Source organism: Mesocricetus auratus, unplaced genomic scaffold (assembly GCF_017639785.1).
Source record: "Mesocricetus auratus isolate SY011 unplaced genomic scaffold, BCM_Maur_2.0 Super-Scaffold_100014, whole genome shotgun sequence".
In the NCBI taxonomy this organism is placed as follows: domain Eukaryota; kingdom Metazoa; phylum Chordata; class Mammalia; order Rodentia; family Cricetidae; genus Mesocricetus; species Mesocricetus auratus.
Window position 1 is genome coordinate 26,134,353 of NW_024429197.1, and position 25,284 is coordinate 26,159,636.

Here is a 25,284-nt window from a genome sequence, read left to right on the forward strand (position 1 = left end):
GGTAAGATACAGAGGGTTCTTTCAAATTTTCTGTATTTGTTGAGATGTCCTTTGTTGCCAGGAGCAATCATTGGTATATAGGACCTCTCATAAATATTGCCAGCTGTGGAGGGCCCTAAATAAGGATAGCATAATAAAAGCCATCTTAATATTCCTACTATATTCTTTAGACTGACAGTTAAGTTTCTGTGTCTCTGTGTCTGCTTATCTTCTTGTACAGCATACTTTCAAGGCCTGCAGTCCAGGATCTCCCACCCTTCTGCCATCTGGCCTGCAGTCCAGACTCCCCCAGCCACAGACTGGTGTCCTTGGAACATATCCTGCCAAGACCAAGTTCCTTGCTTCAAAGCAATAGCCTCTCCCACCTAACTCCTCTGCTCTGCCAAACTTCCTGCTTCAACCACTATAAAAATCCTGGTGAGAAAATAAAAAAATTGTAGCTTGATCAGAGAGCCTGTCTTGCTGTCCATTCTTTGTGTCTCTTGTCCCTTTCAATCCAGGTTCCTGTGGACTTGACCTTCGTTGTGCCCTGCTAGCCAGGGCACTTTGTAATGAGTATGTAGTCAATTTTAGAGAAATTCCTTGGGGTGCTGAGAAGAAGGTGTATTCTTTTGTGCTTGGGTGGACTGTCCTGTAAATATCTGCTAAGCCCGTGTGAGTGATAACATGTTAGAGCCCTTATTTCTCTGTTAATTTTATGTCTGGTAGACCTGACCACTAGTGAGAGTGGGGTGTTAAGTCTCCCACTCTTAGTGTGTGAGATTCAATGTGTGATTTATGCTTTAGTAATGCTTCTTTTACGAATATGGATGCCCTTGTATTTGGGGCATATACATTCAGAATTGAGACTTATTCTTGATGAATTTTTTCCTGTGATGAATATGAAATCTCCTTAATCATCTCTTTTGATTACCTTTAGTTTGAGGTCTATTTCGTTAGACATTAGGATAGCTACATACACCAGCTCATTTTTTAGGTTCATTTGACTAGAAAGTCTTTTCCCATACCTTTACTCTGAGGAAATGTCTGTCTTTAAAGTTAGGGTGGGTTTCTTGTATGCAGCAGAAGGATGGATCTTGTTTTCAAATCCATTCTGTTAGTCTGTGTCTTTTTATAGGTGAGTCTAGTCTATTGATATTAAAGGTATCAATGACCACTGTTAATTGTTTCCTCTTATTTTTTGGTGGTGGTGGTGTGTGTGTGTGTGTGTGTGTGTTTCCTTTATTTAAGATTTTATGATGTGGGATTATTTATTTCCTTGCTTTCCTGGGTAAGTCTAACCTCCTTAGGTTGGAGTTTTCCTTCTAGTGCTTTCTGTAGGGTTGGATTTGTGGATAGGTCTTGTTTAAATCTGGTTATGTCATGGAATATCTTGTTTTCTCCATCTATGGTAATTGAAAGTTTTGCTGGATATAGTAGTCTGGGTTGGCATCCATGATCTCTTAGATTCTGAATAATGTCTGGCCAGGACCTTCTGGATAGTTTTGTTTTGATTATTATGTGGTGAGAGGACTTTTTTGTTCAGTTTATTTGGTGCTCTGTAAGTTTCTTGTATCTTAACAGGCATTTCCTTCTTTACATTGGGAAAGTTTTCTTTTATGATTTTGTTGAATATATTTTTGTGCCTTTGAGCTGGGATTTTTCTCCTTCTTCTATCCCTATTATTCTTAGGTTTGGTCTTTTCATGGTGTCCCAGATTTCATGAACCTTTTGTGTTATGACTTTGTTGGCTTTGATATTTTCTTTGACTGATTAATCTATTTCCTCTATCGTATCTTCAATGCCCAAGATTCTCTCTTTCATTTCTTGCATTCTGTTGATTATGCTAACATCTGTAGTTCCTATTTGTTTGCCCAGCTTTTCCATTTTCAGAATTCCCTCATTTTTGTTTTCTTTATTGCTTCCATTTCAATTTTAAAGTCTTGGACTTGTTGTTTTTTCTTGGATTTCTTTAAGGGATTTATTGATTCCTTCCGGATTTTGTTTGCCTTTTCCTCCATTTCTTTAAGGAAATTCTTCATTTCTTCTTTAAGGGTCTCCATCAGTTTGATCAAGTTATTTTTAAGGTCGTTAGCTTTTGCTTCTTCTGCATTGGGATGTTCAAGTTTTCCTGATGTAGTACCACTAGGTTCTGGTGTTGCCATATTGCTTTTTAGGTTTTTGAATGTATTCTACACATCTCTTTTTCTGCTTGGTGTAGGGAGTATCTTTGCTTCTTGATTTGACCCTTTTTGTTCCTTCTCTCAGTTCTCTCTGTGCAGTAGATGTCTGTGTCCCAGGGAGTCACTGAGATTGCCAAGGATGATTTGTCAAGTTCTTCCATTTTTAATTTAATTTAATTTATTTATTTTTAATTTTTTCTCTTAAATTTTGTTTTATTTTGTGAGTGTGTAGGGGTGGAGGTCTGATCAGTAGGAATGGGGAAATTAGTGGGGTCAAGATACATGAAGTAAAAGACACATAGAATGAATGAATAAATAAATAAAATATAGAAAAATATCATGTGTGTGCATGATCCTAAATACACAAATAACATCTGATCAGTCCATATAATGTCACTTGTATGTATGTTTTGGGGCTGACTATTTGTTATTGGTTACTCAGTTGATGTGTTCTTCCCTGTTCTCAGTATTCCTTAGCTGCCTGTAGTTCTTTGTATAAGGCTGAATTCTCATGAGCTGTCCCTCATCTATGTTAGCAAGTCTTTTGGTGTTAACCTTGGAGGAGAACTTCTGCTCAAAATATCTGTAATTCTCAAGAGTCCCATGAGAACGGAGAACTCTAAATAGGATAGTGACCTCAAGAGTACCAAAGGTGCAGACAGTGCTCTGAGGTTGTACAGGGAGGGACTGTGGTGCTGGCCTTGTCCAGGGCCATGTCCCCTGAGATACATGTCAGGTGGTAGTAGTGCACAGCCTTTAACCCCAACACTCAGGAGGCAGAGACCCAGGGATCCAGCCTTGTCTACAGTGTGAGCTCCAGGTCAGGCTCCAAAGCTACAGAGAAACCCTGTAAGGCAAACAGTTTATGGCCCATACCCTGGCGGCCATGGGAGCAGCAGTCAAGGACCAACTGTCCATCAAGGGTGCTGGGCAGGAGGAGTGTGCGGGAGAGTTGGGAAGGGCAGATCAGGTAGCCCTAAGGGGGATTCTGAGCATGGCCTGTGCTGTGTGGGTTTCCTTTTTATTGTTTCTCAGACAAGGGTCTCATGCCAGAATGCTGGTGCTGAACCAGTTCTTGCCAAAGAGTCCACAAACTCTGAAGTTACAATCCTCCTGCTTTAGTCTCCAGAGGGCTAGGATTTAACCTGGCAACAGTACAGTTTGTTTTTTGAGATAAGATCACAGGATGTAGCCCAGGTTGGCCTGGACTTCAGAGATCTGCCTGCCTCTGCCTTCTGGGTGCTAGTATGAAAGTCTGCACTCTCATTAGATTTTAATTTTTGTGGGTCCATGCGCAGTTGCCATGGTGTGTGCATGGAGGTCAGAGGACAGCCTGCAGGAAGAGTCAGTCTCTCCTTCCACCAAGTGGGTCCTCTCAAATGGCTAGGCTGTGCCTCATTCAACGTCCTACTTTTCAGAACAGGATGGTGCCCTGTGCTGGGACCCTGGCAGGGCAGTGTGTGGGCTGGCGAAGGAGGCTCAGACCCTCTCTTGAGTCAAGAACAGGCAGCAGGGTCTGGTGGCAGGTGGGGCTCATCCAGGGATGGTGCTGAGCCCTCACTGTGGTGAGAGGCTGGGCTACTCCACCAGGCAGTAGGTGATGTAGCGGCCAGCGGTCTCACTGGGCCGGATGATCTTCACGCCCTGCACTCGCTTGATCTCAAAGTAACGTGTTACTGGGTCCCCGGCCTGGATCCTGGGCAGCTGGCTCTCACGAAGCTTGTATCCAGCCAGCAGTCCTGTAACCTCCTCCTTGGTCATGACCACATGCTCAGAGACCAGCTTGTGTTCCGTGATGTTGATGAGCAGCTCTTGCTGTAGGAACTGCTCCAGCACGTACTTAGGAGCCACGTCCACCAGGGACTTTTTGGCAGAGGGCGTCATGCCCTGCTGCACCACGATCAGCGCCGGAGTGATGTTCTCCTCCTACATGCGTTGGCACAGTACACCTGGATAGTTTTGATGCCCTCCTTGGGCTCCTCTGGGAAGAACACAAACGATCCTACATCTGGTCTGTAGGATCGTCATTGTGGGCCACCAGAACTGTCACAGGTCTGTGTGCCTGGGTCTTCCTTCGCTGGGTTTGTCCCCAAACTGCGCCTTAAACTCCTCGAGTGTCTGGTCCAGCTCATCCTGGGTCATCAGGTAACCACTGTCGTGACATAGTTGCATGATAGTCTTTCAGATCTTCCACAGCTGGTAGGTCTCCTTCTCGTCGTTCATGTTGCCGCCGCTCAGAAACACCACTTCCAATTTCCTAAACCAATACAATTTCCAACTTCATTGTAAATACCTATCCTCATACCCATAGACCAATGTCACTCTCCTTCCTCATCAAATCTTCTTCTCCTCTTCCTCCTTCCCCTTCTTCTCCTCCTCATTTGTCCTCCTCTTTTATTCTCTCCCACTTCTATTGTTTTTATTTCATTCCCATTCCTCATCCTCCTTTTCTTCTTCTTTTACAATAGACAGATATTCTTGTTTTAATTTTAAAATTTAAATTGGAAACAAAGTTGCTTCACATGTCAATCCCAGGTCCCTCTCTCTTTCCCTCCCCCTCTCATGCCCTCCCACCAACCCCCCCCATACTCCCTCATATCCCCAGGGAGGGTGAGGCCCTCCATGGGGGTGTCCATAGTCTGTCATTTCATCCAGGGCAGGGCCTAGACCCTCCCCCAAGAAGTCAGGGTGAGAGTGCATCTCTCATTGTTGGATGGGCACCCAAAGTCCATTTGTATGCCAGGGATAAACACTGATCTACTACCCAAGGCCCAATAGATTGCCTAGGCCTCCTCACTGACACCCACATTCAGGGGGTCTTGATCAGTCCCATGCTGGATTCCCAGCTATCAGTCTGGGATTGAAGAGCTAACCCTTGTCAGGTCAGCTGTTTCTGGGGGTTAAACCAGCCCAGTCTTTTTTTTTTTTTTTTTTTGGTTTTTACGAGACAGGGTTTCTCTGTATTGTTTCGGAGGCTATCGGTCCAGCCTGGCCTCGAACTCACAGAGATCTGCCTGCCTCTGCCTCCCGAGTGCTGGGATAAAGGCATGCGCCACCACCGCCCCGCCTAACCAGCCCAGTCTTAACCCCTTTGCTCATCAGTCCTCCCTCTCTGTCACTGGGTTACTTGAATTCAACTCAGTGTTTAGCCGTGGGAGTCTGCCTCTGCTTCCATCAGCCATTTGATGAAGGTTCTGTTCCCTAGACTCTCTGGCCATGAGATTGTAGGCTGGCACTCTCCAGATTTATGTCTAAAATCCATATATGAGAGAGTACATACCATGTTTGTCTTTTTGTGACTGGGTTCCCTCACTCAGGATGTTTTGACAGATATTTTTGTCAAAATGCAGAGAATAAGTGATTATGGGGTGCTTAGCTTCCTTTTTAGTACATCTGCAACCCAATCTATATACCTAAGATTTAGTGATCATCATAGAAGTGGTGGTAGTGAAAATATTGTTAAGAGTCAGAAGACCAGATGCCGGTTGGTAGAGAGTGTCTTGTAGACATGGAGGGAAGGTGTATCCATGAAATCTCAACAATATAGTCCTCAAACAAGGCCTGTAAATCACAACACCAGTCACCATGACAACATGGATGTGGAACATGTCACAAGAATTCACCCCTAGGTGTAGAATTTCAGGCTTTGTGTGCTGAGCCCCACTCCCAAGCACAAGCCTCACAGCATATGAAACTTGTCTCTGCCCCCAGAATTCCACTTCTTGTCTAAAAATAGGGTTGAGAGAATATAAAGTTCATTCTTTTCTAGATTTCAGGGTGATTATGTGGGTTTATCTTGCTGTGGATTAAAGTAGCAAGAACTATTTTCTGTCCTTCTTAAGCACAAAAAGACAAACATGGTATGTACTCACTGACAAGTGAATTTTAGACATAAAGCAAAGGATAACCAGCTTATAATTCACAACCCCAGAAAAGCTGGCCAACAAGGAGGACTCTAAGAGAGGCACACATGGTCCCCTGGAGAAGGGGAAAGGGACAAGATCTGCTAAACAAATTGGGAGCACCGGGGGAGTGGGGGGCATGTAGGAGAAAGAGGAGGGGAGAAGATGAGGGGTGAGGAGAACATGAGGGATCAGGAAGATAGAATTGGGGGAAGAATAGAGAAGAAGAGCAAGAAAAGAGATACCTTAACAGAGGGAGCCATTATAGGTTTAAAGAGAAATCTGGCACTAGGGAAATATCCAGAAATCTACAAGGATGACCCCAACTAAGAATCTAAGCAATAGTGGAGAGGCTACCTTAAATGCCCTTCCCTTATAATGAGATTGATGACTAACTTATTTGCCATCCTAGAGCCTTCATCCAACAGCTGATGGAAGTAGAAGCAGGGATTAATAGTCAAGCACTGAGCTGAACTCCTGGAATCCAGTTGTAGAGAGGGAGGAGTAATGAGCAAAGGAGTCAAGACCATGCTGGGGAAATCCACAGAAACAGCTGACCTGAGCAGTAGAAGCTCATGGACCCCAGTCTGACAGCTGGGGAAACAGCATAGGACCGAATGAGGCCCAGGCCATCTATGGAGCTTTTGAAAGTGGAACCATTATTTATGCCTAGTGCACGAATGGGCTTTGGGAGCCCATTCCCTGTGGAGGGATACTCTATCAGCCTAGATATACAGGGGAGAGCCTATGTCCTGCCCCAAATAATGTTACAGACTTTTGTGATCCCCCATGGGAAGCTTCACCCCCTGGGGAGTGGATGAGGGTGGGATAGGGCATTGGGAGAACAGGAGGGAGAGGGAACTGGGATTGGTATGTAAAATAAGATTGTTTTCAATTTAAATAGAAATGTATTTTTACAAAAGAACAAAACATGGTATTGTTTTGAGGAAATGATTGTGAAAGTTGGGTTTTCTTTTTTGTTCCATTGACCATTAGTACAATAGGACCCAGGCATGGCTAATCACTGAATATAGTAACACATTGTTCTTGGGGAAGGGGTTCTTGTAACCTGAAAATTGTCTCCTTTTCATCTATTTAAAACCATATCAATTCTCCTCTCCCCATCATGGCTGTGCCAGTCACCTCATATTGGTGTACTCTGAAAAGGGGAGTCATCTGGCAAAAATGTCACTTTGCCAGCTGTGTTCAAAGCTCCCATTCAATTGGATATTGTGAACTTTGTTCACACAAACTTGAGGAAAAACAAGACAGCCCTATGCCGTGAGTCTTAGGGTACTGGCAGACTGTAGCTTGAATTCCCAGAGTCTGAGGTGGTGGAACTCACCGTTCTGGCCAGGGTGCCTTTGGAAACATGTGCTGGGGAGGCCACATGTTTGTGACAACCAAATCCTCACGTCGTTGGCACCGCAGAGTGAACACAACCCAAAAGCGACATGCCTTCTGTTCTGCCCTCGCTGCCTCAGCCTTACCAGCTTTAGTGGTGTCTAAAGGTCATTGTATTGAGGAAGTCCGTGAACTCCCTTTGATAGTTGAAGATAAGATTGAAGGTTATAAGAAGACCAAGGAGGCTGTTCAGCTGCTTAAGAAACTTAAAGCTTGGAATGACATCACATAGGTCTATGCCTCTCAGAGAACGAGAGCTGGCAAGGGCAAAATGAGAAACCGAAGACATATCCAGCGCAGGGGACCCTGCATCATCTATAATGAAGAGAATGGTATCAGCAAGGCCTTCAGAAACATCCTTGGTATTTCTCTGCTTAATGTAAGCAAGCTGAACATTTTGAATCTTGCTCCTGGTGAGAATGTAGGACGTTTCTGCATTTGGACGGAGAGTGCCTTCAGGAAGTTAGATGAGCTGCATGGCACTTGGTGTAAGGCCGCTTCCATCAAGAGTAACTATACCCTTCCCATGCACAAGATGATGAACATAGACCTTAGCAGAATCTTGAAAAGCCCAGCGATCCAAAGAGCCCTCTGGGCACCATGCAAGAAGATTCACCATAGAGTATTGAAGAAGAATCCACTGAAGAACCTGATAATCATGTTGAAGCTGAACCCTTATGCACAGACTATGAGCAGGAATGCCATTCTTCACCAGACCAGAAATCACAAACACCAGGTGAAGAAACTAGAAGCAGCAGCAGCAGTGCTGGCAGCAGACAAGAAGTCTGCAGAGAGTGAGAAAGAAAAGAAACCTGTGGATGTCAAGAGGCTGAAGGAGCCTGCAGGGAAAAAGGCTGCAACCACCAAGAAGACAGCAGCTGGGAAGAAACCAGCAGAGAAGAAACCTACCACAGTGGGGAAAAAGCCTGCTGCTTAACTATTAAGATCTGTTTCATTCTATAGAGCAAACAGATACCGCCTATTTGAATAAAAACCCCATCAAAGATAAAAACAAACAAAAACAAAACAAAAAACCCGTAGCAAATCATTCCACTTAACAAGTAGATTATAATGATGTGCATAAAATTAAAAAATGAAAATAGACATCAGGAAAGGTATTTTTCATAGTTGTTATCAAAATTAAAAAGAGACAATGATTGTCAGGGTTTTCATGCACACTGTACCTATACTGTTTGCAAACTGGATAACTCAGATAGATGATTCACATAGACTATGATGCAACGCGTGTATAACTTGTTCAACTCTGTGTTGAGGTTTCATAAAAATGTTCAGACCTGAACCTGACACACAGTAAGCATCAAATGAAGGGTATCTTTTACTATTAGTAGCATAATACCATCCTGACAGTAACTGAAAGTCAAAAGGCTATAATAAACAGCTCCTGCCTATCCCACTTTGTGGAGGGGTGGGTTTAACATTCTTTGTTTCCATTCCACAGATTCTCAGTACCTGGCTACTAGAGCTGTTGATTGTGATGATTAAAATACTTTGAAAGTGACCAAGAGCTCAGTGTCACTGGCAGTGCACAGGCAGAGGCTTTTGTCCCAGATAGGGAGACTCCAGGGATTCAGGCCTCATGTGGAGGTGTGCCTGGCTGCCTCAGTACCCCTTGTCATCAGGTCTCCTTTCTGCTTACAGGCAGCCTGATCTCTATGCACATCCAAGCCCTCCACAGGAACAGTGCTGTGTGTCCTGACCCAGAGGTACTGCATCTCTGGGAATAGAGGGCAGATGGGTGTGGGCTTTGGGGTTACCCATGCCAGGGTTTGGTGAGTATTTAAGAAAGCCCTGTCTTTTAGGTCTTTGACCCATTGTGCTTTTCTCCTGAGAATGTGACTGGACGCCACCCCTCTGCCTTCATGTCTTTCTCTGCGGGGCCCAGGTAGGGAGAAAGACAACATTCTCAGGTCCTCAAGTGAAGGCCACCATTGGGGAGGCATCGTTAAGGAATGTTCTGTAACAATGGGTGTCTTTTGCTATTTTTTTCTGTTCCTTTATTTGATGCTTACTACTCCTTTTTGTGAGAGACAGCAAGTGAGAACTTGCAATGGTGCAATTCCCAGTGCGGCCTTTTACCATACTCCTAAGTTTTGCCTTTTAAGCCAAACAATCATATCTTATGTTTCCATAAATAGTTTTTTTTGTGGGCCTCTAAGAACAATGGATAACCAACAGATTGATGCCTCTTTGTGCTGTTTGCTGCAGGACCTGCATTGGGCAGCAGTTTGCCATGAATGAGATGAAGGTGGTCACAGCCCTTTATTTACTGCGCTTTGAATTCTCTCTGGATCCCTCAAAGCTGCCCATCAAGATTCCCTAGCTGGCCCTATGCTTCAAAAATGGCATTCACCTCCACCTGAAGCGAGTGGGCTCTGCGAAATATGTCTTCAGAGAACACCGTTAGGGACAGCAAAGGCTGTGGCTTTTCTTGGGACGTTGTCCTCCTAGATTGAATGTGGAGTTATCATGGGTCCTTACTTTGTGGAGGGGGGAGCTTATAACTGTGAAAGCATTGGCACTGATAGTCTCATGGAGGGCAGTTTCTTGTGAACATATGTGTCTAATGACTCAATACTTGGACTGTGGAGCTCAATCCTTCACTCCACAAGCATTAGTTGAACATCTGGTTGTCTTGAGAAAAATCATTTATTTCTCATAACTGTATGAATTTCTAAAACAAATAAAAACCAGGGCCATGCATTCAAGACCTTGAAAAACCTCAGTGAAGACAATGGAAATGTTGCCATGAGATTTGTGAAGGAGGCATGTGAAGGAGGGATATCTTGGATAGAAGGTGACCTTTCATTGATGTACATTTCTTTAACTGCCTCTGTGTGTATTTAGAATATATTGGGCACAGGGAAAATTGTTTAAACTAAATGTGTAAAAATATAGAATGATTCTTAAAGCAAATTTCCACCACTAAAGTAAAAGAATATGAAAGTTATCATTTATGGTGTTTTTTATTTCTAGAGCCATGTCTCTGTGGCACTCGTCATTCTTGACAGTGATGTCTCATAGTCATACAGTGCTCTGGGCATTGGCAGCATTTCTAGGGAAGGTGGTGCAATAGAGTTAAAGGTGAACTTCCTGGGAGAAAGGATACTCTTTTCCATGAGGCATAAATGTACAAAGAAGGACTTTTGGGGTGGGGTTCAGGGCAGAGCCCACATGATGACTTAGAGATATTTCCCTGGCAGTCCCTGCAGCAGTTTTTTCATGGCTATGGGTACCTATATACCTAGGGCTTGAGATCTAAAGTCACTAGGAAGTTCCAGTCCAGGAATTAGTCCCACAGGGAAAGAAGGGCACTACAAACTAGAATTTGAGGCAGTAGATAGGGATTCTATCAGTGGGACTTATTGAAGACTTCAGGGCAGTCATATTCAACAGGAGTTGGGGGATGTCAAATAATACTTTCACATTGGTTGCCTAAGACCATCAGAAAACACAGATGTTTGTAGTATGATTCATAACAGTAGTGAAATTGCAATTATTAAGTAGCCATGAAAATTATTTAATAGTTGGGTGTTACCACAACAGGAGGAGCTGTATTAAAGTGTCTCAGCATAAGGATGCATGAGAACCACTGACCTAGGCTGTCCTGGTTATGTGCCATATACATTTCTTACTACAGATATTTTCCTACTTGAAAGAAGACTGCATTTTGTCAGATCTGTCCCAGGACACTTGGTAACTATTATAAAGCCATGTCAAGACACACGTCTCCTTGTAAACTAGAAGATGGGATGCAAAGGTTCCTTTTCATTGTGACTGTTGGCTATGAGCCCTAATGCAACTAAGTTGACCTTTATGTCCTAATACCACAAAGACTGCTCTCTGAACAAATGCAGTAAGGTTTCAACTGTTATCACTCAGTGTCTACTCATAACCACCATGTGCTGCTGGGTGGCACCTGAATCTAAACCATATCATTTTAGATCTTTGGAACCTTGGGAGTTGTGGGGTATGAACAGGATGGAGGCAGCCCTTCTCTGTTAGGAGGAAACTGTGACTGCATTTTAATAGTAAGGGAAGGATCCTGAGAGACACTAATGTAGGAGGAACTTAAACTAAATCTTCCTGACTCAGATGCCTTTTGTTCAAGACTCCATCATTCATATGAGTTCTTATTGAGTATTTGTATCAGTGGTAATAAAGCCAAGCACTGTGACTCTGATGTTTGTGTGTTCTCCTAAGTAGTAGAGTCTTCGCTTGTGTGTGTGTGTGTATTATGACCTCCTGGGTGAGGGACAGTGTACACTGGGAGTGGTGGCCATCACCGATGACCACTGTTTCATCTGCAGGACATTTCACACCAACCACACCCTGAGGCCCCATTGACCTTGGGCACACTAATGCATATGTGTGGGTGGAAGGTGCTGTGGGCGTGTATACAGTGCACGCGTGAGTGTCAGTTTGTGTGCATCATGGAGGGGGAATGCACATGACAGTGAAATGAGCTGCTCTTGCTCATTGCTTCCAGGCTGTAGAATTACTTTCTGGTTACACATTCCATCCCATTTGGAATCCTGTGTTTAGAGTACTTGTCCTTGGCTGGGCACCAGGATTCTGTGCTCTCACTTTTGTGTCTCTGTATGTCCAGCATGAGACTTTCTGTATTGCTTGAAATTCTGTGTTCAGGATTTGGGTTCTACCCTTGATCAGGCACTGCGTGTCCAGTCTGTACTCTCCTGCACTTCCTCAGAACTGGCCTGTACCATCCCATCAAACTGGTAGGTTAGGAGACTAGGAAGGAGGTCCTGGTTGCATACAGTGGCTTCAAGAGAAGCCTTTTCCAGGAAGCAGACATGGCAAACTAGGGAAGTCTGTCCATGGCATCATGGATCCTGATCCAGGAGTGCTTTGAAGCAATGTGGGAACATGACAAACACTGTGTGCCACACGGGGAACTTTATTGCTGAAAGCAGGGAAGATGGAGACTCTTGTGTGAGGGACAGTCAGGTGGAGAGAGACTGTGAAGGAGAGATGTAGACAAACAGACCGGGTGATGGCCATGTAAATACAAAGCCACACTTCACAACGGCTTCACAATGATGTTTAACCCCTAAGTTATGGAGACCATGAATGTTTTCTCATAATTAAAAAGGGCATAGTAGATTAGATTGAGTAAGAGATATGGATATGTGAGAATTATATTGGATTTTTAGTGGGCTTGATGATGTCACAAGAGTCTTTGGAAAAGTTAAGGAAATTAGTTGAGAGGGCTTTGGAGGATGCTGGCTTTAAAGTGGGTGTGAGAGTCCAGTGTCAAGAAATGATGGTTTATTCTGAGAAGGGGAGGAGGAGGACTCTCCACAGAACTCTGCAGAGGAAGGATGGCTGTGCCAACAACTTGCTTTTCTGCCATTTCAAACTTCTAAGATCCAGAGCTGTAAGATAATAACCTTCTGTCATTTTAGACAACCAAGGTTGTGACAGCTGATCATTAGAGTTATGAATAAGTCATGTACACAAAAATAAGATGACAGAAAGATACGAGGCAAGGAGAGGAGGCTGGAGGACAGAGGAGATTAGGGATCAGATGTGTATAGCAGGAGACAGAAAGAAACAGGGAATCTAGAGGAAGGAAGGAGTGGGGCAGGTACAGACAGGGGGACACAAGGAGCAAATGGGAGTGAAGAAAAATGAGCAGATAGAAAGCAGGATGGTGAAAGGCACAGATGACATGAAGCTGGAATGTCAGGCAGTACACTCATAGAGTCTGTCTGCGTCCCAACCAGAATCAGTGGATCTTCTTGAGACATAGGTGGATCCCATTCTTGGATTTCAACACAAGTCGTGGTAAAAGGATGGGGACCTTGGTTGGATCAGGCAGCAGCTCAAAGCGGAGTAGGGTCAAGGCCACTACCACCTTCAGCTCATTCATAGCAAACTGTTTTCCAATGCAGTTCCTGGGTCAGAAAGGGACAATAAGACTCAATGACTTCTGACCTGAGCAGTGAAGGGCCCCAAAATAGACCAGATCAGCATCCAGGGCCTACATCCATAGGTGCATTTTGACTTCTGTCATCACAGGCCACACCCACTCCCCGGGTATGTTACCCCAGTGTGCCCCCCCCACCGTGTCACTCCTCCCTGCCTGTCTCTCCTGCCTTTAAGTTTAGCTTCTACATTTATCAAGGCAACATTGACCATAGTTGTATTAGAGTTATGAAATATGTTAGGCCATTATTCTAAGGACTAGAGGTCCAACTTGTGAATTATTTAATATGTTTTTCATTGCTTAGTTTACTCCATTCAGAGATATGTAGGACATGGGTTCTAAAGAGTGGAGTCAGATTTCAGTAGGAAAGTTCCTGCAGGGGACTGTGTAGAGGATGCTCTATTGCTTTCCCATCTGTCTCCTACTTTGGGCACCTCTACCTCCTATACCAACATATGTAGCCTTTTATCTGTACTTCAGAAATGTCCCTTGTTCATCCTCCAGTTTTCTGCCCTGGACTGCCCTGTCTTCCTAACTCTCCCTCCCCAATGACCCTCTGTACCTCCATCACACAGGGCTATATTCAGAAGCCTAGCTACAGCCATACCCTCTACTGGCTGCTGCCCTCACCAACTTCCTGCCCATCTCACTTCCTACTTCAGATCAAATTATTGACGTGTTTGAGAATGTCTCCTCCCTCTCAGGCTGCATAATACCAATGCTCAGACTAATGAGCATCTGGCTTTCATTTCTTTACTGACCGTCCCTGTCCCTAAGGTGCACCCAAGGCACCATCAGTGCTATATTCAAGGGCATGCCGCAGTCAGGACATGGGATGATATCAGGAGCACAGAACATCCAGAAAACTGCACAGTGAATGACGTAAAGAACGGGGTAGAATATATTTTGACCACAGATAAATTTTTCTTTGGGACTACAGTTTTGAGTTAGAGGCTGTGATAGGGAGTATCATTCATGCCCATATTTTTTTTTATCTAGCATATCACCTGATACACAGGAGTGCCTTAATTTTTTTACACATAAAAATTATTTTCACTTGGCTCTAAAAATTAATTCATTTGAATTTAAGGCATGAAAAATGGGATGAAATATAATACAAATTAAAAAATCTTCTGACCAAAGCAAGGTGTGGTGGCCTGTATTTGAATCTCAGAATTGGGATGTTGAGGCAGAGGGATTATGGGATCCAAGCAAGCCTTCCTACCTCAGAAAATCCAGCAGCAGCATTGTTCATTCCAACTTTAGCTGAGTTTCCCTATGATCTACTGTCATCTACTGTCAGTGACATGATTGTCAGTGAGTGCAGGTAAGAGCATTCAATCATGAAGCACACCAAATGCTAGACAACTTGTGTCTGGAAGACTAGTTGTCTTAAAGCCTGCACTGTGAAAGCTGATTTGTCGCTTGAGGAATTCATGAAGTACAGGCTCAGAAAACTCACTTCTGCACCACTTTTTAAAGCTAACAGTGAGTCAGTTCCCATAGAAGCTGTTTAGAAGCATCAGAACTCCTTCATCTGGTTCAGTAGCTATTTCAAGAATGTTTTATATTTCACTCACCAGGAACCTTCATAAAAAACTATGTGTTACATAAAACAGGGTTTTCTCAAAAACAGTTTACTTCCCTCTTCTTTAATGCTTTTAGTCTGAAGACAGACTACACAGTCTCTAAGTGTAACTTAAAGGAAGATGTCTTTTCTCTCAAGGTTTGGCCATCCTTCATTTGCAAGACAGATATAGGCCATCAGCACTGAGTCTTTGTGGTGCTGGGAGAGACTGCACAAGAGGAGTCAATGCAGACTGACACAAAACTGTCTTCAAATGACCCACAGTAAGACTTTTAAGTGTCTTGCTGGGCAGTTGTCCATGTTAGACACCCAAGCAAACATATGACGACTTACAGTGATTCTACAATTAGAGGACTCCCTAGGAAGTATAGAGGCTTGGATGAGGTGTGGAAAAAGGCAGGGCCCTCAAGAGTATTGAAACTTGAAATGCTGAACACCTGAGGTTAAATTCACATGGAAAAAACAACTTAAAGTCCTGCCTCTAAAGTGAGGGAACTATCAGAACACATGCAAGTGTGTGACATCCACTGACATGGAAATTTGGATGGCTAATGGAAAGAAAAATGGGTTAATGTCTTCATACCGTCTTCTGAAATGTTACCCTCCCTATGTGCACAGACACATCTAGTAGAAGCTTTCCACCATATCCACCAACATGATATACCTGGACATGTCATATATTCAGGAGGTTAAAAACATCAAGGCATGCCGCAAAGAGTCCCACAGTGCATTTTATCAGCACACACACGATGTCTCACCTTGCTCCTCCTGAGAAGGGCAGGAATGAGTGGCTGTGTCGGGGAGAATCTGCTGCAAACCTGGAGGGGTCAAACACCTGCAGGGAGACAGCAACTCAGCCAGGACAGGGAGGGATTAAAACCCTGCTTTCAACCCTCCAGGGACAAGACGCCTATAGGTGGGGACAGCAGGAGAATTGGTCTGGACATATCTTCCCCTGCTTTACTGTAGTGCCTCCTACCTCTGGGTTTGGCCACACCTCCGGGTTGTGGTGGAGTGCATAAATGGAGAGTGTGACTGGGATACCTGTGGGGCAGATAGGGATAGGACAGAAGATGGTTATACCCAGGGTGTGAATCTTTGGTTCCTGAGACAGCAGGGGACATACTTGCACAAAAGATCTGGTTCCTACAGGGCATCTTTGTGTTGATGTGGGTGACTTGGAAATGGACTTGAAGCATAAAGAAGGAGTATGAAATGGAGTTAAAGAAAGAGAACCAGAAAGATATGAACCTGAGTTTTGTGAGTGAATCAAATTAGAACTTAAATTTGATGAAGGATTTCTAGTAAAGATGTACAATAATTCAGTCCCCTAATACTCCCCCAGTTGTTTTAGTCTGGTTTTTCAGGTGAGTTAATGATGCTTCAGAGAGTGATTATGTATCATCAGCAAAGTAGTATGTGGCACAAGAAGGATTTTGACAGAATGAGGTGTGAGACACATATGATATCCTGACATTACAGGGGTCTAGTGTCTGTTCATCAGTTCATTTCTGCCATCAATCTGATGCTTCTCAGAAACCCATGTCACTGAATGATGATGTCCTTCATTTGCTTTGACCAAGAAAGAAAACCATTTATTAACCTCTTTCTGATCCTTTATTTATTCTTTACCTCCCAGTATATGGATAAATTAATAATATCACATTCAAGGGTACTTTGTGATGAATATTCTAAGAATTGTGCCACATATGTATATGTATATGTACATGTATATAGATGTGTATGTGTATCTGTATTTGTTCTGTACATGTATAAATGTGTAGCTATCAGTGAAACAAGCTTGAAAACAACCCTGTCAATATTTTGTTTAAGAATCAGGGCTGCTAGTTGGCTACCAGGTCATTTTCTCTATGTTTGATGACATAAGTAAGTTAGTTGTGTCTTCAGCAATACGTTCTATCCTTCAGATGATTGAGAGTAACCAATAGCCTTGGCAAGAATCATCAGTCACATGGTATTTACTTATTAATATATGAATAGCAGTTCTTTACAAATTATATCAAACATAGAGGATGATAGAAAGATGTGACATTTGGGATGGAGAGATAGAACCTGGTAACGTGCTTTCTGTACAAGGATGGGGACCAAGGTTTGATTTTCAGGATCCATAAAAAACCGTGTGTAGTGGCACATGTTTGCCATTGCTCTGTCGGTGAGTTTGGGGCAGGCACCCACTGGACATCCATCCTAGCCTAAAAGGTGAGTTACAGATCAGTGAGAGACGTCCTGAACTGAAAAATACCAAGGTGGACAGTACATGAGGCTTCCCTTTGTATGTGCAAACATACACCTGTTTTCCTAGCCCCAACATGAAAACACACACATGACACCATGAGGACACACAAAGGATAAGTCTGGCTATGAATTACATAGTGATGATAAATGGAATAGTGTCTAGAATATAAGACTGCATCATGATAAGGACATGGATTAAAAATAAGGACCACTACCTGATAAACAGGAAATGCTTACAATCTTTCATGCAAAGCAGAATAATTGGAGATCCTTTAACTTTATAAGAACTCATTTAAACTCATATTCACATGAGAAAATGTACTTTGTGAGGAAGAAGAATTTACTTACTGAAAAACAAATACACACCCACAGAGATTCAGGACTGTGGTTCACTCAGACTTCTGATCTGCCCTTATCTCTGGAGTGATTTTAGGTGACCAGGCCAGGGAAACTCATACCTTTTGGTAAAGAGCGCCCATCAGGGAAGGTGACAGGTGTGCTGAGCTCTCTGACAATGGTTGGGACAGGTGGGTAGAGCCTCAGGGACTCCTTGATGCACATGGTAGTGTAGGGCATCTGGTCCAGGTGATCCCTGAAACAAGGTCCATTCTGAAGTCAGGTAGACTGGAGACCACGGGCTCCTCTATACCCAAAGAATAAGGGTTCTGTCACCTCTTGAACTCTTACCAGGTAATGGAGGATCCATCTCCCAGGAGGCTCTGAACTTCTTCCCTGCATCTCTGCTGGTATTCAGGGTGAGTGGCCAGAGCATAGAAGATCCAGGAGACTCCACTGGCTGTGGTGTCATGGCCCTCAAACATGAATGTGTCCACCTCAGCACGTATGTCCTTGTCAGACAAGCTATCGCCATTCTCCGTCTGAGGGAGGCAACAGGTGTCATCAGAGCTGTGTGCTCCAGGCAGACTCTCTATGATACACAGGCCTCTGTGACACACCCACCCTGGCAAACAAGAGGATGTCCAGAAAATCCAAACGTCTCTTCTTCTTGACCTTCTCCAGCTCTTCCTCATCCTGCAGTTGATCCTTTCTCAGCTTGATCACTCCATCTGTACAGAACAGCAGTTATCTAAGAGACTTGAGAGCTACAGTAACATTGTGTAGCTCCACGAGCCAAGTGCTATATATATATATAGCTCAATAAATAAGGAGTGGGCAGGGTTAGAAGACTAGTACCATTTGGTGCAGGTCAGACCTCCTTTCTGGAGGATGGGTCAAGGAAGTTCTGCTTGAACTGCTGGGTCAGATCTCACTAAACTTTACCAATATGATGACATCCACATAACACCTGGCATTCTGACATCCCAACTTAAACAGTTGCAGTGTAAAAAGTATCCACAAGTGTGTGACCCAGGTACTTTAGGGACATTGAATTCATCAACAGCCAAACCCTTTGAGCTAATCCTGGGAAATGATGGAATCATGAGGTACAGACTGAACCTGTGTGATCATGGGCGAGCTGACAGGCACGGTTGGCCATGCGGCCATTGGAAGACAGACTGTAGATGGTATCATTCTGATGGAACATGTTCCTTACACGGGAATAAAATAGGTTGTTCAGGGCCCCAATTGCCTGAATGTAGTTCTTGTAATTTCTGAGGAAGAAGACACACAATAGATTAGACTGTGAAGAGATCTGACTAGCAGATAGATGTACTATGGAGAGAGATTTTCTGTATGATAGAGATGGAGAGCATTGAAGCACAACATTAATTTTGTCTTATAGTCCTTGTAATTTTCAAAACTGTAGAAGTGAGCATTAATATCTATACATCAATCTCAGCTAGGAATCAGTAGTCTGTAGTTGGGTCAGGGTTGGATTGTGTCAGGAACTGAGCTGGTTCTGGTGTCATACTCTAGAATTTTTTTTGTAGAGGCAAGATCCAAGCTGCCCTACCTGCATGTCAGATGAGGCTGTACCAGTTGGTAAGACCAAATGCCCTGAAATTCAAGGGTTGTCACTCACCCATCCACCTGGACGCTACCCTTGTGACTGAAGGCACACTTCATGACAGTGTCTAGGGTCATCAAGGAGATGTGTTGAAAGATCTCAATAGAGGAGTCCTGACCAGCCAGCTGTTCCCATTTGTCCTGCAGTGGTAGGGCAACATTGTCTGAATTTCCAAAAGAGACTTGTGTTCGTTATACTGTATTCTTTCTCTATATTTTCAGATGTTGTGTTGTAAGTCCTTCAATTCAAATAACATGTTCTATAGATTACAAAACAAATCTTTGTAAAGTGATACCTAAATTCTTGTAAATTATTTCATAATTAAATGCCAAAACCCATAAGTTAGGAAACAAGTTTCAAATGTTTGCAACTAGTTAAGATGTTTTATGTGACAGCAAAATTGTTTTAGGGGTCAAGGAAGGCGATGCACCAGGGTTTGGAGAGTTGAGCACATCCTGAGACAATGGTAGGACTTCCATGTTATTAATCAAAAGAAAGCCCAAGGAGCCACTATGGGCATTTCTAATAGGGTCAACAGTCACTCAATTACTATGTATTCATCAAAGATTGTTGAGAACAATTGAGTATAATCCAGAGTCCTGTTGAATATAGTGGTATGGCAGGTTTGGAAATGGCAACATGGTTTTGGCCTCCCTTTTCCTGCTGAGTCACTCAAGTCCATTCAGAAGCATTGAGACTGAAGGGAAACTCTGACTCAGTGTCATCCTCTGAAGTCTCTGTTAAGTTGAGGATATGAAGAGGAATTTAGAATCCCTATCTAGCTGTCAGGGGCCTCTGGCCATCAACCAGCTAGGTTGCATCAAGTACTCATAGAAAAGACATTACACCAAGATCACCCTGCTGCCTCTTCTGATGTAAAGTAAATTCCAAGAAACAGGCCTGTGGTTTATCTGTCAGTTAAAGATTAGCTTAATTGGAAAACTACAAAGTCCTCAGGAGATAGGCCTGAGCAATAGTAAATTGTAATAGATAGGATCAGATCCTGCTGTCAGGTTACCAAACAACTCAGGAGGTCCTACCCCTGACCTCTTGCCCTGCAGATTAGGTTACCAGGCAACACAGGAGACCATCTCTCCCACTGACCTCTTGCCCTGCCAGCGTCCTTGTAGCTGCAGTAGACCCCCATCCCTTCCCCCCCCACTTCTCCTATATAAATCCTTTTGGATAAATAACGTCGTCACCTTGATTAGATACCTGTCTTGGTGTACTTTCTCATATCTCCCGCCCCCATCTTTCTCCTAGGTGTCCACTAGACCTACATTGAATGTCCCACAGGACGGGGCATCTACCATGATGCTCTTTGCTTTGGTCAATGAGCAAGTATGGCCATATCCTGGTACCTGGGATATTCCTGTTTCACCTCTGTTTGAAGAACCTATATCCATAGTAGAATACACAAGGGCGGCCTGTGGTGTACACTCTGAGTAGGCAAAGAATGAGATTGAGAGAGAGAAAGAAGAGAGAGGGGATTATGAGCAGTAAGAGGAGAAGGAAGAAGATGCTGCTGCTACTGAGCTGTGGTAGTAAAAGCACTAGCAGACCCAGAACCTGATGTAGAAAGGACACCAGAGCTGAAAGCAGCAGAGGAGAAGAAAGTCAAATGAACTCACCAGCATCAATCGGATGGAATCAGCCATGGTGTTCACATAGGGCTTCAGAATATCATAGTGGAAGGCTGGGGTTAGCATCCGCCGGTGCTGGAACCATGGCTGTCCATTCAGCAAGAGCAAACCATAGCCTGGGCCAGAGATGGGTGTGTGTATGTATGTGTGAGATGGATCAGAGAGACAGTTAGATAAACTTGGGGAGGCGTGTGAAGTAGAGCTGTGGATGACTACTCTGAAAAGTGGTACAGTTCATAATATGAATTGCCTACCTGGTGGGACTGGCATACATTCTGTGATTATGACAGCTTTGAGATAAAAAATTAAAAAAGAGTTGAGGGTTGTAGACCAATGAGGAACACACACAATGTTTAGATATGATTGCTTGGTGAAATACAGGGTTAGAAGTAGAACTTCTACTCCTGTGTGTGTGTGTGTGTGTGTGTGTGTGTGTGTGTGTGTTTGTGTATGTGGGGGCTTAGATCAAGACAGTGGTGGCCTGTCACATTTTGTTCTCTGTGAGAGTAACAGAACTTGCAAAATCTAACTGGGACAAGACCACAATTCCAATTTACACACACATACCAATCCAAGGAGCCAGCAACCTGTAGGCACCATTAGCTTTTGGATCTGAAACAGAAACAAGAAATGGGAGAAATAATGCAGCACTGAGGCAGCCGTGGTTGAAGTCATGGGCTTCTGTGATCTTTTAGTGACTCTCTGTTGTCAAACTGTCCTATGTCACTGTCCATTTCCTCACATCTCTTTCCAGCTTTGACCAAACAGTTAGGCTTTGGAAGGCAAGATTCATGTGCCAGTAGCTGGACTCTCCTGGGGCGGTATGATGAGTTGGTGAAGAACAGTCCATGTCCTCAAAGTCAAAGAACAGGGCAAGTGTAACAATTGTGTGTGTGTGTGTGTGTGTGTGTGTGTCTGTGTGTGTGTGTTAGCGTGTGTGCATGTGTACCTGTGTGTTTTACAGCGGATCATGACTTAGTTATTCTATGATTCCAAGCAGGTAACAATTAGAGATTTCAAATTCAATCCACTATGCATCTCAAATGTGTTTTCAGATCTAGAGCAATTATAGGACATTCCATCTTAATTTGATTAAATAGCAAACAGGTAACAGAGTTTGACTAAGTGGTTTGAAATTTTAATACCGACTGCTGTAGGCCATGTTCTAGGTTGTTGGTATATAAAGTATATAGGGCAATGGCTGAGTGGCACACCCTTCTGGAATTTGACATGCTAGAGCTAATTATAATGAGGAAAGTACAAATCTCTTTAGAATGATATACTCTTACCTGATCGCCCCAAAATCACCTTCATGTAGTCGGGGTCATAGACAGTAAAGTAAGCTTTGCTCCCCCAGAACCAGCGAGGAAAGCCACTTGGAAATTTCTCTACACACTTCATAGTTTCCTCTATCTCCTGGTCACCTTGGAACTGCTGTTGAGGGAAAGATAAAGCAGTGGAACTCTAGTTTAGTTTTTTGGACCTTAGGCAAGAGCAGAACAACACACCAACATAGTTCTGGAGTGTTCAGAAGCAGCTCAGGATTTGGAGCAGTTTGATGGACTCTCTGTGCTATCACTCACTTTGGCTACCTTAGGAACTGGTCCTGAACTGGATTTGACAGTGCCATTGGGCGGATCCTCAGCCATACACACAAGCACCACATCTCCATTTCATTCTAAGAACATCCATTGCACATCCTTTGTGCATCCACATATCCTTCTGTTTGGCTATGGGCCTTATTTCTCAGGTTGAGAGTAGGAGACAGTACTGTCCATTCACAATTTGCAGGCTGCTACGCCATCTTCTTCCTGGGAGATCTCAGAACCCTGTGCCTGGCTCTTGAACTGAGCACTGTGGTACAGTGAAGTGATGGTGTCTTGAACCTAAGTAGGTAACAGTGCAGCTTGTGTGGAAGGAGAATGGAGGGCTAAAACAGACCCTGAGGAAATTCTAATATCAGGGATCTCACTTGAGGACACTACACAGCCTTTTGTCTTTATGTGCCCTGACTTTGGGATTTCAGTTGTAATTGACACATCATGAAAATTCGTCTGGGGAAGATTTTCTGGGGCAGCTACCCAGTCATTCCAGCAGTGTGAACTTCTCTTGTGTCTGACAGCTCCTGAGATAGATATGTGCCATTGATACACCAAGAAGCCCATGGGGCAAGGCTTCCATCTCACTGATTTCTGCATTCCCAGACAATCTCTGAGCTTGGAAGAGAGTATACATGAGTGAGTATGCAGGGAACCACCCAGAAGCTGTTTGAGAACACCAGAGGCAATTGAAGGTGCTCATCTTGAAGAGGAGGAGACTACGTAGGCTCAACCACAGCCTTCCAAGTGAGGGGCTATCAGTACAAAGCAGAGCAACAGCCAGACATGTTGAACCACCCTAATATTGGAGGGTATCTCAGCCTGAGCTGTGTGTCTCATGAAGTACTTGGCATTTTATACAGTGGGCAGCATCCTGTGATCTTGATGGCCGGTCTCTGAGATCCCCCATCCTCCCCGCTCTCCCATCAACCTTCCCTTTCCTTCTTCCCTTCATACCTGGTGTCCAAAGAACCAGTGAAAGGGTGGGGATGGGAACTGCTGGAAAGCTTTGAGTAGCCATTGCCTGTGCAGGTAGAACTGGACCACTTTAAGCAGCAGCAGAAGCAACGCAAGCACCGAGGCCACTTGGAGGAAGCCAGAGAGGCTGCCTACAAATCTGCTAGGGCTCAGAGCAGAGACACTCATGGTGCAGGCACTCCCAAGTCACAGAGTGTCCTCACTCTCAGGAATCCTCTCTACCTCCTGCATAAATCCTGTGAGGGCTTCCTGCCTAGCTGTGGGAGGGAGGAAGTTTAAGGCAGACAGAGATTGTTCACAAAGTGCAGTTGGTCAATTAAAGTGAATGATTTACCTTGAGAGGCAGAGAAATGATTTGTCAGCTGACACTAGCTAAGTGCCAGACCTGACCTGTGCCACTTTCCTTCCTTTTTGTTAGTCTGAAACATTCATTTATTTCCTTTTTCATTTTCCTTTTATTCAAATCTTTTTATATGCATTTATGGAGTATAGTATGATATTTTAGCACATTCCCACTGCCCTTATTTTTAAGAAGAGTAATTATCATTTCTTTAAATATTCATCCATTTATTTTATTTTTCAAGGAATTATTAATTTAAAAAAATCAAGCAATGTTGTTATATTCATGCTGATTCTGTGTATGACATGAGGGGTGGTCACCATACCCCTGGCTCTTTTCCTGTGCTTCATGTCTTAATTCTGTGCTTTACTTGTTGCTTTTGTGGGTTCCTGAATATACCACAGCATACATAGCACCTAGATAGCTTTTCTAAAATGCCTGTGGAAAATGAATGGTGAGTGGTTCTAATTCAGTCTGCAGAGAATCTAGGCAATGTTTCCCTTCTTCATCTAGGTCTCAGGGCCTGCCCATGCCTAATGATGCCAAAGTCTCTGTTGAATGTTTTCTATTGCTCCTGGGCCAGTCATCTGCTGCCTGAAAGGGGTTGAGCATCCGACTTGGATGCTGAGCACATCTTCCAGATATAGGTTCTTTTAACTGGACAAGTCTGAGCTGCAGCTCATGGGACTTTGTCTGATCAACACACACACACACACACACACACACACACACACACACAAACACATTCACATACTCACTCACACACTTTTTTTGCTGTGTTAACTGTTATGTCTTGCAGGGTCATCAGTGATGACCTATTAGTATCCTATTATTGCTACTGCTTGAGTTTAGTCTGGGCTCTTATTTCTGTGGGGAAATAGATGACTGGAGGCAATCGATGATATAGACCTAGCTCTCCTTGACACTCACTAATGGCAAAGGAGCCAGGCTAGTCAGGGTCATGTGACAGGGTCTTGTGTTTCTTTCCTTTCTTCCACACCATCTTATCAGGCTTTGTCGACAACATAGAGTTTAATTTTGCTTTTGAACTCTATTCCACCAAACTCATTCTTTTAATTGGAAATTTTAATCTATTTCTATAAAGTTTCTGTTGTGACTTGGCATATTTCTCTCTCTCTCTTTTTTTAGAATTTCTTACCTTTTACTTTTGAGAGCTTGAATATAATGTGTCTTTGACAGGATCATATCAGTTTAATCTAAACAGAGTCCTTTGAATTTATTGTACTTAGTTGTCCATGTAGTTCTCAATATTTGGAAGGCTTTCAGCTATTATTTAACTTAATAGCTCTGTTTTCTGTCTGTCTGTCCATTCGTCCTTCAGTCTGTTGTTCGTCTGCCCATCCGTGTGTGTGTGTGTGTGTGTGTGTGTGTGTGTTTATTTTGTTGCACAGGCATGACATAAATGTGTGTGTGGTGGTCAGAGAACAACTTACATGAGTCTGTTTTCTCTTTCTA

The 25,284-nt window shown here is 43.6% G+C and overlaps 1 protein-coding gene and 2 pseudogenes across 3 annotated transcripts; 1 reads left to right on the forward strand and 2 right to left on the reverse strand.

Annotated features, from left to right (window-relative positions):
- Positions 1–3,740: 3,740 nt before the first annotated feature.
- LOC101822659 lies at positions 3,741–4,385 on the reverse strand (annotated as a pseudogene).
- A 1,255-nt stretch (positions 4,386–5,640) lies between these two features.
- On the forward strand, positions 5,641–8,405 carry LOC106021299 (annotated as a pseudogene).
- A 3,983-nt stretch (positions 8,406–12,388) lies between these two features.
- Positions 12,389–23,724, reverse strand: LOC121132790 (cytochrome P450 4A10). Of its 3 annotated transcripts, XM_040756936.1 has the most exons (13): positions 23,448–23,724; positions 22,182–22,326; positions 21,460–21,504; positions 20,881–21,008; positions 19,265–19,389; positions 18,739–18,893; positions 18,241–18,347; positions 17,968–18,158; positions 17,739–17,872; positions 16,004–16,068; positions 15,783–15,859; positions 13,231–13,404; positions 12,389–12,882 (listed from the first exon to the last, which is right to left on the reverse strand). In XM_040756936.1, the coding sequence occupies exons 1-12, from the start codon at positions 23,634–23,636 to the stop codon at positions 13,236–13,238; spliced, it is 1,530 nt and encodes a 509-aa protein (XP_040612870.1). In that variant the 5' UTR covers positions 23,637–23,724; the 3' UTR covers positions 12,389–12,882; positions 13,231–13,235. The 3 variants fall into 3 exon arrangements, with proteins under 3 accessions (XP_040612870.1, XP_040612869.1, XP_040612871.1); XM_040756935.1 differs by having other exon boundaries at positions 12,389–13,404; XM_040756937.1 differs by lacking the exons at positions 12,389–12,882; positions 13,231–13,404; positions 15,783–15,859; positions 16,004–16,068 and adding an exon at positions 16,988–17,237.
- Positions 23,725–25,284: the final 1,560 nt, after the last annotated feature.

Coding starts and splice junctions, on each gene's coding strand:
- LOC121132790 (XM_040756936.1), bottom strand. CDS start 23,636: ATGAGTGTCTCTGCTCTGAGCCCTAGCAGATTTGTAGGCAGCCTCTCT. Junction 17,873..17,967: donor GATGGATCCTCCATTACCTG/GTAAGAGTTCAA, acceptor ACCTTGTTTCAG/GGATCACCTGGACCAGATGC. Junction 13,405..15,782: donor CCCTTCTCAGGAGGAGCAAG/GTGAGACATCGT, acceptor TTTCTGACCCAG/GAACTGCATTGGAAAACAGT.